The 16,189-nt window shown below is 46.1% G+C and overlaps 1 protein-coding gene across 1 annotated transcript in view; it reads right to left on the reverse strand.

Annotated features, from left to right (window-relative positions):
• Window positions 1-16,189, reverse strand: part of ABCC8 (ATP binding cassette subfamily C member 8) — an 803,652-nt gene that overhangs the window by 237,731 nt on the left and 549,732 nt on the right. The window contains 2 exon segments of the mRNA XM_030201075.1: window positions 9,799-9,879; window positions 15,040-15,124. Coding sequence (XP_030056935.1) covers window positions 9,799-9,879; window positions 15,040-15,124 — 166 coding nt within the window.

The raw sequence follows: 16,189 nt of genomic DNA on the forward strand, positions 1-16,189 counted from the left end.
ACCTTTATCATAATATTCCTTTTGTTGGTTCTGGCTTTGTTCTAGCCTATCCTGGGAATATTCCTGTAACCTGTCCAATCTGGCCCTCAGATCCTGTAAATATTCGACCACTGACTGATCAGATGCTTCCGGAGGTACCCAATGTTCCTGCAATATATCTAAAATCCCCCTTGGCCTCCTGCCAAACATTAGTTCATAAGGCGAAACCCCTAATGAGTCTTGCACCTTTTCCCTATAGGCATATAGCACAAAGGGCAACAGTTGGTCCCACCCTGTCCTATCCTCGCCTAACGCTTTTTTTAACATACCCTTTAAAGTTCTATTAAAGCGTTCCACCTTTCCATTGGTTTGAGGATGGTAGGCCGCTGTACGGATATGCTTTATCCCAAAAGCCTCCCACACTTGCCTTAAGGTACTTGACATAAAGTTGGACCCCCGGTCTGTCAAAACTTCTTGGGGGAAGCCAACCTCACAAAAGATTTTTATCAGTTCCCTGGCAATGCCCTTTGCTGATAGGCTTCTCAAAGGTAAGGCCCATGGGTACCGAGTGGCCATATCCATAATCACCAACACATAGAGGAAACCTCTCTGGGATTTTGTTACCGGACCAATAATATCCATGGCTATTCTCCTCACCGGTTGTTCCACCCTAGGCAGGGGCTTTAAAGGTGCCCTAGGTGGCAGCCGGTCGGCCACCTTCTGACAGTTGGGGCAGGACTTACAATACTTCTCCACCTCCCCATAAACTCCGGGCCAATAGAAGCGCCACAATATCCTTAATACTGTAGCAAGTTTTAAAATATTGGAAAACTCAAAAACACTAAGATGGAGTCAGCAGTCCAGCAGCGAGAGGGGTGCTATCCAGTCTTTTGCATTGAGTGTCACATGTATGATTATCTCCCAGTTGGTGAGATGTCATATGTTTGCGCCCGATGCAAAGAGCTCCTAGCTCTTAGAGAACATGTCCGTTCTCTTGAGGCTAGAGTAGCAGACTTGGTGAAGCTGAGGGAGACAGAGAGGTACATAGAGGAGACCTACAGGGATGTTGTAGAGAGGTCCCACCTCCAGTCTAGTAGCCCTTGTGCTACCTTGGAGGAGGGAGGTCTCCTAGAAGGAGAGCATCACCCTGGTGAAGTAGGAAGTACTCCTGTAGCCAGGACCTGCCCACCAGGGGATGTACTATCCTCTCGCACCGAGGATATGTCTCCAGGTGCTGCCCGGGAGGGAAAGGTTAGGACAGCTGTTGTAGTTGGTGATTCGATCATTAGGCATATAGATAGCTGGGTGGCTGGTGGACGTGAGGATCGCCTGGTGACTTGCCTGCCTGGTGCGAAGGTGGCGGACCTCACGCGTCACCTAGATAGGATTTTAGATAGTGCTGGGGAGGAGTCTGCTGTCTTGGTACATGTGGGTACCAATGACATAGGAAAATGTGGGAGAGAGGTTCTGGAAGCCAAATTTAGGCTCTTAGGTAGAAAGCTCAAATCCAGATCCTCTAGGGTAGCATTTTCTGAAATGCTACCTGTTCCACGTGCAGGGCCCAAGAGACAGGCAGAGCTCCAGAGTCTCAATGCGTGGATGAGACGATGGTGCAGGGAGGAGGGTTTTAGATTTGTTAGGAACTGGGAAACATTCTGGGGAAGGGGGAGCCTATTCCGAAAGGATGGGCTCCACCTTAACCAGGGTGGGACCAGGCTGCTGGCGTCGGCATTTAAAAAGGAGATAGAGCAGCTTTTAAACTAGAAATGGGGGGAAGGCCGACAGTCGTTCAAAAGCGCATGGTTCGGGAAAAGGTATCTTGCAAAGATACCTCACAAACAGGGAAGATAGGGTTTCTGGACAGTGAGGTTGCACAACAGACCGTGGTAGGCCAGGTGCCCTTAAATACAACTAAAGATCAGACAAAAGATGTCAAATCAATAGTGTCAGGTACTAAGCATCATGCAAATAAGAACAACAAACATACTCTGAAATGTCTATATGCAAATGCTAGGAGTCTAAAAAATAAGATGGGAGAGTTGGAATATATTGCACTAAATGAAAAATTGGATATAATAGGCATTACTGAGACCTGGTGGAAGGAGGATAACCAGTGGGACACTGTCATACCGGGGTACAAAGTATATCGTAATGATAGGGTGGACCGGACTGGTGGAGGGGTAGCATTGTATATTAACGAGAGCCTTGACTCAGATAGATTACAAATTCAGCAGGACACAAATCACACCTTTGAATCACTGTGGGTTGAAATTCCATGTATAAAGGGAAAAAAATGGTGATAGGAGTTTACTACCGTCCGCCTCGCCAGGATGAGCAGGTAGACACAGAAATGATAAAGAAATCAGAGACACGAACAAAATGGGCAATGTGATAATAATGGGTGACTTCAATTATCCAAATATAGACTGGGTAAATGTAACATCGGGACACGCTACAGAGATACAATTCCTTGATGAAATCAAGGACAGCTTTATGGAGCAACTGGTGCAGGAGCCGACGAGAGAGGGAAAAATTCTAGACTTGGTCCTTAGTGGAGCGCATGATCTGGTGAGGGACGTTATGGTACTGGGGCCGCTTGATAACAGTGACCATAATATGATCAGTTTTGACATCGACCTTGAAGTAACTGTACACAGAAAGTCAAGTACGTTAGTGTTTAACTTTAAAAAAGGAGACTATGATAAAATGAGAAGAACGGTAAAAAAAAAACTTAGGGGGGCAACTGAGAGAGTAAAAACTGTACAACAGGCGGGACGCTGTTCAAAAATACCATCCTGGAGGCCCAGGCCATACATATTCTGCGAATTAGAAAGAAAGACGGAAGTCCAAAGACACCCGGCCTGGTTGAAAAGTGAGGTGAAGGAAGCTATTAGGGCTAAAAGAAACGCCTTCAGAAAATGGAAGAAGGAACCGTCTGAAAATAACAAGAAACAGCATAAGGAGTGTCAAAGCAAATGCAAGGCGCAGATTAAGAAGGCCAAGAGGGAGTATAAAAAAAAGATAGCATTAGAGGCAAAAAAACATAGTCAAAATTTTTTTGGGTATATTAAAAGCAGGAAGCCGGCAAAAGAATCAGTTGGGCCGCTGGATGACCGAGGGGTAAAAGGGGCGATCAAGGAAGACAAAGATGTAGCGGAGAGACTGAATGAATTCTTTGCTTCGGTCTTCACCGAGGAAGATTTGGGTGGGATACCGGTGTCGGAAATGGTATTTCAAGCGGACGAGTCGGAGAAAACTTACTGACTTCACGGTAAACCTGGAGGACGTAATGGGGCAGTTCGGCAAACTGAAGAGTAGCAAATCTCCTGGACCGGATGGTATTCATCCTAGAGTACTGATAGAACTGAAAAACGAGCTTGCGGAGCTACTGCTAGTGATATGCAACTTATCCTTAAAATCGAGCGTGGTACCGGAAGATTGGAGGGTGCCAATGTAACGCCCATTTTTAAAAAAGGCTCCAGGGGAGATCCGGGAAATTATAGACCGGTGAGTCTGACGTCGGTGCCTGGGAAAATGGTAGAGGCTATTATTAAAAACAAAATTACAGAGCACATCCAAGGACATGGATTACTGAGACCAAGTCAGCATGGCTTTTGTGTGGGGAAATCTTGCCTGACCAATTTACTTCAATTCTTTGAAGGAGTGAACAAACATGTGGACAAAGGGGAGTCGGTTGATATTGTGTATCTGGATTTTCAAAAGGCGTTTGACAAGGTACCTCATGAAGGCTACAGAGGAAATTGGAGGGTCATGGGATAGGAGGAAATGTCCTATTGTGGATTAAAAGCTGGTTGAAGGATAGGAAACAGAGAGTGGGGTTAAATGGGCAGTATTCACAATGGAGAAGGGTAGTTAGTGGGGTTCCTCAAGGGTCCGTGCTAGGACCGCTGCTTTTAATATATTTATAAATGATTTAGAGATGGGAGTAACTAGCGAGGTAATTAAATTTGCTGATGACACAAAGTTATTCAAAGTCGTTAAATCACGACAGGATTGTGAAAAATTACAAGAGGACCTTACAAGACTGGGAGACTGGGCGGCTAAATGGCAGATGATGTTTAATGTGAGCAAGTGCAAGGTGATGCATGTGGGAAAAAAGAACCCGAATTATAGCTACGTCATGCAAGGTTCCACGTTAGGAGTTACGGACCAAGAAAGGGATCTGGGTGTCGTCGTCGATAACACACTGAAACCTTCTGCTCAGTGTGCTGCTGCGGCTAAGAAAGCGAATAGAATGTTGGGTATTATTAGGAAAGGTATGGAAAACAGGTGTGAGGATGTTATAATGCCGTTGTATCGCTCCATGGTGCGACCGCACCTTGAGTATTGTGTTCAATTCTGGTCGCCGCATCTCAAGAAGGATATAGTAGAATTGGAAAAGGTGCAGCGAAGGGCAACTAAAATGATAGCGGGGATGGGACGACTTCCCTATGAAGAAAGACTAAGGAGGCTAGGGCTATATAGCTTGGAGAAGAGACGGCTGAGGGGAGACATGATAGAGGTATATAAAATAATGAGTGGAGTGGAACAGGTGGATGTGAAGCTTCTGTTCACGCTTTCCAAAAATACTAGGACTAGGGGCATGCGATGAAACTACAGTGTAGTAAATTTAAAACAAATCGGAGAAAATTTTTCTTCACCCACACGTGTAATTAAACTCTGGAATTCGTTGCCGGAGAAGTGGTGAAGGCGGTTAGCTTAGCAGAGTTTAAAAAGGGGTTGGACGGTTTCCTAAAGGACAAGTCCATAAACCGCTACTAACGGACTTGGAAAAATCCAAAATTCCAGGAATAACATGTATAGAATGTTTGTACGTTTGGGAAGCTTGCCAGGTGCCCTTGGCCTGGATTGGCCGCTGTCGTGGACAGGATGCTGGGCTCGATGGACCCTTGGTCTTTTCCCAGTATGACATTACTTATGTACTTATGTACTTATGAGTCAGGGTAGCTTGGGAGCCCTTATGCCCCCCCAAAGGGTGATCATGAGCTAGCCTTACTACCAGGGGGCGAAAAGCTTGGGGGACTACTAGCTGTCTCCCATACTCAGAGTTCTCCCAGTTGGGTACCCTGCGATATAGTATGTCCCCTTCTATCAGGAACCCCGGAGCCTCCCTGCCTTCACCTTGTCGTGCCCTTCCCCAAGCACATTCTAAAGTGGGGTCATTGGCCTGCTCCCTATGAAACTGGGGAAACTGTTCCCTCAATTCTTTCGGGGCTACTGGCAGATAACTTTCTTTTTGCGCCTGCTCCAATGCCTCCCGTCTACCCCTCTGCTCCTTTTTCTTCAAAGCTTTCCCCTTTCTCTCTTTTCCTGGCTCCCCTAGGACCTCCCCTGAAAAGGAAAAATCCCTCCTATTTCCTCTTCCTCCACCTCAGGGTCCCGCCGAGCCTGAGCGCGGGTTGTTACCAACACTCTTTTCTCACTAATACATTCGGTAAACGGGGGCCAGTCCCTTCCTAAAATCATCTCCTGTGGCAACCGGGGCAGAACGGCCATGGCTATCTCTATCTCCCCTGTGGGCCCCTTCAAGTGAACTCTATGGAGGGTATAACGAGTACTGGCCCCATGTATACATTGAATAGCCACTGCTCCCTCATAGGTATCCTGACCTCGTGTTCTCTTTTTCCTTATTTGTTCCCATAACCTCCTAGAGATCATGGACTGGTCTGCCCCGGAGTCTAACATGGCTACAATCGGTAAACCCTCCACCTCCACCTTGGCAGTATACCGTGGCCTAAACCCTTGGGCCACATGCGAGGTCCATCCCTCCCGACCTGGGCAATCCTTCAGGAAGTGCCCCTCCGTCCCACACTTATAACACATTTTTCCTCCATACGAGGTAGCCTTTTCCCCAGGGCCTGCGGGTACTACTGGCTTTTTACCCACCCCGCTGTACTCGTGCTTCACTCCCTGGGGATCTGTCTTAAAGAAGGAACTTTTGGGCCCCCAGCCTCCTTGAGGTCGGGGCTTCCCCCCCTCCAGGTCGGGTCCTCCCCAATGTTGGGCTTCCAAGTAACACTCCAACCCTGCAGTCACGGCCTCCACTGTCTTACAACCCCTTTGGACTAATCCTGCCCTAATCTCCCTGGGAAGGCCCTGCAGGAATTGTTCCACTACCAATTCTTGAAGAATCTCTCCTGTGGAGTGGCGATCAGGTTCCAACCATTTTTTTACCAAGTCCATCAGTTTAGTGGCCACCGCTTTAGGGATTTCTCCCTTTTCCCATTTAGTGGACCGAAACTTACGCCTATAAGCCTGGGTACTTAGTCCGTAACGGTCCTTAATGGCCTCTCTTAACCTCCCTTAGTGGGCAGCATCCCCAGGAGCCAAGTCTCTAAAGGCTGCGAGAGCCTCCCCAGATAATGAAGGCACTAACCGCATGGCCCACTGCTCTTGGGGCCATCCTGCGGCCACCGCCACCCTCTCGAATGCGGTCAGGAAATCATCTACATTATCCTGCTCAGACAACTTTCCCCAAGTAAGTGAGTTCAAGGATAAAGGTCCTACCGCACCGCTTCCTCCTGGCCCCTGTCCGGTTACTCCGGCTCCCACGTCCCTTGGAGCATTGATCCCCCTCTGAAAAAAGTCTTGGAGCATATTCAGCACCGGTTGTTGCTGCTCTCGTGCAGCCGTCAAGGAGTCCTCCACCATCTTATTGGTCAGTTCCTGCTGTTTCTGGAACTGCATCGTCATCCACGCGAAGATCTCCTTGGGGTCCATCCTGGGTCCGGCTCCGCGACTCCGGAACCCTAGACGGGTCTGCGCCTTTCTCAGCGTTCGCCCCTCCGTCGGGCTTTTCGGCTTTGCTGGTCTTGGCCTCCTCGAGCGACAGGTCCGAAAAGGGATCCCACTTCTGACACCAATTGTTACGTTGCTCACCTTCACTCCGAGGTTGCAGCTCCCCAAACAAAAGAACACTCTCCAGCCGTGCTCACCTCCAACTCAAAATAAAGCTGTTTATTGCATAGGAAGGGCGTCCCTCCTTCTCTCAAGTACAGATCCAAAACACAAAACAAATCCCTGTTACCATGTACCTTACTCAAGCCGGTTTGGTACACAGGCCAGGCTTCAGCAGCTGCGTCCTCTCTCTTCCTCTCCTAGAGAGGAGCAGCATAAAGCAAAAAAAAAAACCCCCCCGGTTCAGTTGAGCTAGGCTTACCAAAATACAGTTCAGTTTAGCCAGGCTTTCAAAACACAGTTCAGTTTAGCCAGGCTTTAAAACACAGCCAGGCTTTCAAAACACAGTTCAGTTTAGCCAGGCTTTAAAACACAGCCAGGCTTTCAAAACACAGTTCAGGTTAGCCAGGCTTTCAAAACACAGCCAGGCTTTCAAAACACAGCCAGGCTTTCAAAGCACAGTTCAGGTTAGCCAGGCTTTCAAAACACAGTTCAGGTTAGCCAGGCTTTCAAACACAGCCAAGCTTTCAAAGCACAGTTCAGGTTAGCCAGGCTTTCAAAACACAGTTCAGGTTAGCCAGGCTTTCAAACACAGTTCACTTTCAATTCCAGCTTTAAACACAATATGGCTCTGCGCGGGCTCAAAGCCTAGGGTCCACCCTCTTGGTCAGTCACTCTCTCTTACCTGACCTCCTCCCGCTTGACCCGGCTTGGCCCCGCTACTTCCTTGGCTTTCGCTTGAGCCAGAGCTGAAAAGTCCATCGGCTCTTCCAGGGTGTTCTCCGGTTCAGTCAGCTCCATAGGGCAAGGCTCACTCTCTGCCCCTCTCTCCTCAGGAGCCCAATCCATATTCTCTTCACCCCGCCCCTCTCCCAGCTGCCTCAGCCTTTTCTTCATTAAAGTTCTTTGGAGTCCCTTCTTTCTCCACCACTTGTTCCACCACCTCTTCCACCAGGTTGGAGAATCAGCCTTACTCCTTCCCCTGCGGCCCTCCTCTGGTCTCTCCCGGAATGCACATAGTTTCTCTTATCCCCCGGTTCCCTTGGGGCATGTTGGGGAGTTGTAGTTTCCTATTTCGGGTTCTTCCCTGGGGATTGCCTGCCTGTACCTGGGGTATTCTTGCTTACCCCAGGGTTCCTTTGGGGCATGCTGAAATTTGTAGTCCCTTTCTCTCCTCTTTTCTTTCGTTCCTGCGGGCTGCCTACATACTCTTACAATATATATATATATATATATATATATATATATTATATATATATATATATATATATAATATATATATATATATATATATATATAGATATATATATAAAGGTTGTCTTGGGTTCCATATATTGGCATGTTACTTGAGGATCTAGCACTGTATGAGACACGAGAGAGCTCTTTAACTAAGCTGCACTAAGCATCTAGCATGAGATTTACTATCCTAACCTCTACCTGCACGAAACCACTGACACTTACCTGGATAGTGTAATGTAACTTACTTGGATAGTGTAACTTACCCAGGTAGTGTAATGAAAGAGATTTGCTTATTATTTATATAGCATTTATATCCCACATTTTCCCACCCACGGGCAGGCCCAATGTGGCTTACAGTAATTTACAGAATTCATACATCAATTCTAGAACAAACAGTCAAACGACATTGTAGTGAAAGAGGCTAGAGAGTAATAGCAGAGGTGGGGAAATGTGGGAAAGAGAAATTGAATTCAATAGGAAGAGATGCGGGGCGGGTCTTGAGCGTAAGCTTTTCCAAATAAGAAGGTCTTAAGATATTTTTTGAAGGTCGGATGATCAGGGGTAATTTTCACAAATTTAGGTAGACCATTCCACAGTTGTACGCTAATATAGGAAAAGGTGGAGGCGTAGGTGGTTTTATATTGAGGCCACTGTAGATTGGGTAATGCAGATTGGGGATCTTTCCTGCCTGGGCCCTGAAGAATCCATTAGACCACCAGGGTGGCTGCCTGCCATTAGGTATGTGCTGGGACCCTGTGGCTCGGGGGAGCGGGGAGGAGCCTGGATTAGGTGAGGTGAGGTGGGGTGGAGTGGGGACCATAGGGAGGATACTCAAAAAAATATTTTCAAACATGCCAGCTTGTGCGTACGGATGTATACAGAGGAAGTATAATAATGGAATAACTTTTCACCGGGGGAGCAGGGAGGAGGTCTCGAATAGGTGAGATGGGGACCGTGGACTGGATACTGTAAAAAAAAAAATTTGAATTTTTAAACATGCTGGCTTGTGTATACACACATAGAGGAAGTGTAAGAAGGGAATAACTTTTCATAGGTAGATTAGTAATTTGTTATACATCGTAATCGGTGTGTCATTTGGAGGGGCTGTTATAGGGACACCCTAACCCTGTTATATTGGTGCAGAGATTTTTTTTCTCCTGGTAAAGGGCTTCTAAAACAGACATCATGTTATGAGAATCAGGTGCTCAACCTTCAGAGTTTCTATCTATTTATTTACTTATTTATGGCATTTTATTCCACATTAAACATGAATTAGATTGGAACCTGGGAGCATTTTTTTTTTTATTGGAGAGAGTAATGTATTGCCCCCCCAGGCTCTCTCCCCAGGTATAGCCAGCAATGCAAATTTTTTTTTTAGGGGGGGTGCACAGAGGTGAACTGAGGAGACAGCCTGTTGTTAAAAATTTACCAGCACACCACTGGGCACAAGTATGAACAATATCTCACAAAAGCAGCAGCAGCAGCAACAGCAGCAAATAATAAGTGGTTGACATAGGGCAATATTTTCAAGGAACAAAAGTTCACAGTAGATTGTCATAAGATTAAAATCCTTTCAACAATTAAATTGAAAATGCCACTTCCATGACTGATTATACAATGTGCTTAGCTATAGAGCAGAGAATGGATTGCTGTTTTACTAACCAGGAACACAACACTGGTCTGTTGATAAAGTGCTCTTGCCACACTGATTCGCTGGCGCTGGCCTCCAGAGAGATTAATACCCTGTGGGCAAACAGAGAGAGTGAGGGTCAATCCATTAAAGCCATCATACTCATTTAGGCCTCCAATTAATGCTCTTTTTGGTTAATAAACAAGCTAAATGGTCTTCTCTATACATGTTTGGTGTTTAATGGAATGGAATTTATGCAGAATAAGAAGTGGCTACAGTTTGATTTTTAACCCTCTGCTGCCATGACTGTTGCAACTTGCAAGGTCCATGTGGTTTCATAAAGCCTCACTAACAATTGTGTACAATGAATATTCAAGCCACTGTCTACAGTTCCATCCTATACTCTTTTACCAAGAGTGGAATACTCATAATCAATATGCATTACCATAACGTATTCTTCTCTTACATGTATGTATTCTTCTCTACCATGTATGTATGGTACACCTTTTGTAACCATGCTACCCGGAAATGGCAATTGCCATGACGGCAAATGTAAGCCACATTGAGCCTGCGAATCGGTGGAAAAATGTGGGATACAAATGCTACAAATAATAATAATAATAATAAGATGTGGATCTGCATATAAATGGCTTGTCTCCCAGGTTTTAATCATTTGTCCATAGAAAAATCCAGCCTTTTTTTCTGTATACTTTTGTAAACCTTGGTGTCAATAGCAGTTCATGCTCTAAAATACTTAACTTGCCTAACACAGCTCTGTGATTCAAAATGGCCTCTGGGGTATTGTATTTCAGTTTGCTACATTGCTTCTTTTACTTATTTTGTGTGGAAGGGTGATATTAACATTACTTAAACTGTGCTCTCATGCAGCTTATTCTTGGTTTTAACGATCACATGATGTATTTCTTCAAATGAGAGCTGCTGGGATGTTTTGCATTAAGTGGCCTGGTAAGAGAACCTAGTGTCATTTTTTCACATTTTCAAAAAAAACCTGGCAAATGAAAAAAAGGATGTCTTCTATTAATCAGCCTGACAGGGTCTGTCACTACAATTCATGCTTAGCCAAAATTCTTGTTTTTTTCTCTCTTAAATCTTGTTAATCAACAATTCTAAACATACCCCCGGATTCTATATATGAAGCCCAAAACTGCAAGCTGAATTTTGGGCACATGTCCAAGTTGTGCGCACAACTTAATTGATCAATGAGCCCTTAACTAGCAAAGGTGCTATCAATTATTGTAGTTAACTGGCATCAATTGGAATTTGCACACATCTGGCTGCATGCTATTCTATAACGCTCGGCACCTAACTCTCATAGCATGAATCTGAAACGTGGGTGTGGCCATGGCATCTGAGGTGTTTCAGAAAGTTACATGCAGAATTACAGAATTCACCTGAAGTACACCTAAGTTGGGCACTGGCATTTACACCAGCTTTTAGCAGGTGTAAGTATGGCACCAAAAAGTTAGGTGTGGATCCATGCTGAATGTTATTCTTTATCAATTTTATTGGCAAGCAATTTTGGGCACCATTTATTGAATTTCTTCCAGAAAGTCTAACAAATATAAAAACACAAGGGTAGATATTCTAACCTCCTGTGGAGGTTAAAACTCCTGTTAACCTGCAAGTGTGATATTTAGTGGCATTATCTGCACAGTGCGAGGCAGTCTATAAGAGGAGAATGAAGGGAGCCAGAAGGGATCCAATTAGCAGCAATATTGAGGTCGATATTCAAAGTGATTTAACAGGGCAGCAAAAAAGGTTGACCTATCTTTATTCAGTTATCTATGTGGTTAGTGGCTTGAATATCACCACTAACCGGATAGCACTGCCAGTCAGCACTGATTCTCAACTATTCAGTGCCAGCTAATATCCAGATACTGATGCTGAGCATCTACTGGCCGATATTCAAAGCGAATTAACTGACTGGGAGTGGCCGCCGGCTGGTTAACTCACATCTTGGCTGATAACTGGTCATTTTCAGCAGCATTTAACCGGTTATCGCCACTGAAAATGACCAGTTAGTGCTGAAAAAAAAGTCGGAGATGTTGAGGGTGTTCCAGGTTTGTGATCGGCTAGGTCCTGATGTTCGGAACTTAACCGGCCAGGCTTAGCAGGCAAATAAGGCAGCATAAAAAGGAGGCCTATCTTTGCCCACTACACCATGGCTGGTTAAGTCTGAATATTGACTTAACTGGTCATGCAGTAGCTGGCGTTGAAAAACCCAGATATTCAATGCCAATCGGGCCTGGTATTGAATATCTGGGTTGAACTCTGGTGGTGGGCAGTCAAAGCGCTACCCGCCGCCTGCTGAATATCGGGGGGGGGGGGGGCTAGTGTTTTTTTAATCCAAGGAGGCCAGTATTTTAAAAAGCCACTGAGCACTGAGGGCTTAATATCAGCCAGCTACATTAAGTTGTTATTGCAACTAACACGCCCTCCCCCCCCCCCCCCCCCACCAGATTCTATTTCAGGGAGAAAAATTATCTTTATTGGAAAAGTATGTGAGGGTCACTTTTTTTTTTTTTACCGCCCATAAGTATAAATAGATCTATGCTTCCAATGAGCCTTGAAATGCACGTGTCCATAAACAGCACACATAAAAGAATACAATGAACTACCATGCAGCAATTCTTCTGAAGATATAGTCAGGTGGTACCTGTAGGAATTTCCTTTTAATAAGTTTTTCATAAAAAAGACACAAATGTATCTGGATTGATGGATTATAAATAATCTAAAATAAGTAATCCTATATAATAATTCTCACCTCCAACATTCTAATGTGCCTGGTACTGTGGCTCCCTCTGAGGTGTTCTGCTAGGCAGTTTAGAATGCACTGACATCAGTGATGTCACTGACAGCTGATTCCAAGGCCTGGGAAACAGCTGTCAGTGCCCCCCCCTCGGCACAACACCCAAGCCCCTGCCCTGCAAAACTGCGAGCCAGGCCGGGGAGGAGTATACTCCTCCCCCTGCCTACCAATCAGCTCTCAGTGCCCCCCCCCCTCGGCGCAACACCCAAGCCCCTCTGCCCCGGCGAAGCACCCAAGACCCTCCCCCTGGCGCATCACCAAAGCCCCTACCCCCCCCCTCCCTCTCGGGCACATCAACTCCCTCGCCACCCGCAGCCACCAATACTAATGCTGTCTGGCCGCTGCTGCTTCTCCTGTGGAGCAGCAGCGGCCGGTACAAAAAGAAAAAAGCCAAAAAAAGATTTTTGACCTGAAACGCGGCTCCATAGACAGCCATCTGGCATTGGCTGTCGTCACTGCAGCCACTCCTCCTCTCCCCTCCACGTCACTGCCCCTGCAGGAAGACCCCGGAGGAGCGCAGCGACGTCAGAGGGGAGAGGAGGAGCGGCTGCAGAGATGACAGCCAATGCCAGATGGCTGTCTACGGAGCCGTGTTTCAGGTTTAAAATCTTTTTTTGGCTTTTTTCTTTTTGTTCTGGCCGCTGCTGCTCAACAGGAGACGAGGCAGCGGCCGGACAGCGTTAGTATTGGCGGCTGCGGGTGGCAAGGGGATTGATGTGCCCGAGGGGGGGGGGTAGGGGCTTGGGTGATGCGCTGGGGGGGGGGGTAGGGGTTTGGGTGATGTGCCGAGGGGGGAGGGGAGGGTCGCTGGACATGGGTGGCTGGAGGGGGCAGGGGGAGGGGAGGGTCGCTGGACATGGGTGGCTGCAGGGGGAGAGGAGGGTCGCTGGACCTGGATGGCTGCAGGGGGGTCAGGGAAGAGGGAGGTGGGGAGGGGGTCCTGAGACCAAATGGGTGGCTGCAGGGGAGGGCAGGGGAGACAGAAGGGACGCTGCAGGGGGGGCAGGGGGAGAGGAGGGTCACTGGACATGGGTGGTTGCAGGGGGGGGGCAGGGGAAAGAGGTGGGTCGCTGGACATGGGTGGCTACACGGGGGGCAAGGGGAAAGGAGAGGAGGGTCGCTAGATATGGGTGGCTGCAGGGGGGGGCGGGGGAGAGGAGAGTCGCTGGACATGGGTGGCTGTGGTCGTAAAAGCTTTGTTGGTGGTTGTGCTACAGGTCTGATGGACTTAGGGGTCACTATGGAGTATGGAGATCACTATGCCCAGAAGTTAAAAAACTCTTCATGGAAGATTCTTGACCTGTATGCACAGTGGTTACTAACGACTGCACAGAGCTAACTCTCTTCAGATTTGAGACCCTTCTCTGCCTCCAAATGGTCACAAAGTCAATTCAGATGATTTCTCCTTGTTCTAGGAGACACTGTAGAGCAATGCTCGCAGCCTTCTTGAAATGGCCTGAATCAGACAAAGCAGACACTGCCACACTTTTAGCAAGGACAAAATTCTGACTTTGGTAACATTTTTTTAAAATAAAAAATAAAGTAATAAAATAATAAACATGTCTCAAAAGCAAAAAAACAAAACAAAAAACAAACAAACAAAAAAAGAAAATGCTGTATGGCCAATTCTTATTAAACCAAAGGAGAGCTTCAACTTGCATCCATTCACTTGAGTGGGAAAAAATGAAACTGATAAGATGAAAAGACTGCTGAGCATGAGAAGGGTCATGCATGCTCAGGACTCTGAACTGAAGCTCTGAGCTGTGGGAGACATCACCCACTTGTGTGCTTTACTTAATAATGCTTGTGGATGAAAAAACTGAGATTATTCAGCATGTTTGATTTTCACTATACAAGTTAGTGTTGCACTAATCTGCATTTAGTATTGCTAGAATTAAGATGCAGGAATGCCGTAGCAAATTATTTAAAAAATATATCCCGATGACTCAGACAATGTGACCTGGTTCTGTGCCTAATGGTGAAACTTGAATGGTGTTAAAGAAACCTGCAACATAATGGACCTGCAACATTTTATCTTTTCAACCTAAATTTTTCAACACACATCCAAAATTATTTGGTATTTTTTATATAGGAAAGAAAACAGGATATAGGAAAGAAAACAGGATGATCCAGTGAGATTGGTTCTAAATCCATCTGCAATTGATGACATCACAAAGGGCTGCCATTCAGTATCTATTCAGTCTGAAAAAGCATATGCCCTTGGAATTCTCATACAAATGCACGTTTATTACTAAAGGGACTTCTTGTTCATTTTAGTAAGCAAAAAATCCATTCAATAACACTTCTCTGTTACAAGCAGCCTTTCTCCTGTGTTTACTCAGAATGATGCTGCTAATTTACAAAACATGGTTTAAAAACAGCATGTGCTAGCATAAAACACAATGAAGTTTGATGACAGAGTTTTATTTGAACAATTACCAACCCTCTCTCCTATTTGGGTCTGGTCTCCATGGGGAAGAATGTCGATGTCCGGTTGAAGAGAGCAAGCATTGATTACAGCCTTGTACCTGTGGAAACAAAAGGCTGAGTGCAAAATCAACACTTATCCTGCTATGAGTGCAGTTTTGCCTAATGGCGTATTAGTCAAGATTAGCTAAATGGACCCCCCACTCCCTCCCCCACTGAACATAAGCTGTGTTCATTAAAAAACAATTACACAAAGGAACATGTTTCAAACAAAAGGTGTATAAATAAAATTTAGCTGGCAGAATATCTGAAAGTATGATGTCCCTCTGTATCCTGGGTTGTTTCTGCATCATTTTATTGTGCTGCAAAGTAAATACTTGTAAGAGGAAGATGAGTGCTAGGGAATGAGGCCACCAGTTTGTAGCCAGAAGTAGAGAATGACATCAGGACAAAGTTTGTCCTCGTCCTTGCTCCATCCCCTCGGGTTCTGTCTCCATCCCCACCCCATCCCCGCAGATTCTGTCTCCGTCTCTGCCCCTGCAGGCCCTGTCTCCATTCCTGCCCCGTCCCCACAGGTTCCCTCCCCCACCACCAACCTCTACCCTTCTAATCCCAATAGCTGACTTCTACTACCCCAATCCACCCTGTTAAAATATCCAGGGGTATAAATACAACCCATTCTGTACACCCTAAGAAATTTGCCCTAAGAAGCACTGTTATGATTTTTAAATCTGTGGATGAACATGAAGTCATCAACAATTTCAGGATTCAGTCTAGCTCTCCTGTCTTCCACAGTCCTTCCAGCAATAGAAGATGTCTTCTTAGAAGATGTCCTGATAGCAGGATATACAGGATCCCTCATGCAAATTTTGCTAGTTGTGACCAGCCTGTTTGCTTGTTTTTTTCCAAAAAAATCAAAATATCATCATCTGCATCACTTAAATAACAGTCCAGTTCATTAACAGACTTCAAAGTAGAAAATGACACGGGCCCTGTCCCCATCCCCGCCCCGTCCCTGTGGGATCTGTCCCCCGTCGGATCTGTCCCTGCGGGCTCTATCCCCATCCCCATCCCTGCGGTTACTGCGGGTCTCTGTCCCCATGTCATTCTCTAGCTAGGAGCATATGGGGATCATTCCTGCTCCCCCCCCCCCCCCCACTAATCAC

Source organism: Microcaecilia unicolor, chromosome 4 (assembly GCF_901765095.1).
Source record: "Microcaecilia unicolor chromosome 4, aMicUni1.1, whole genome shotgun sequence".
Lineage (NCBI taxonomy): Eukaryota > Metazoa > Chordata > Amphibia > Gymnophiona > Siphonopidae > Microcaecilia > Microcaecilia unicolor.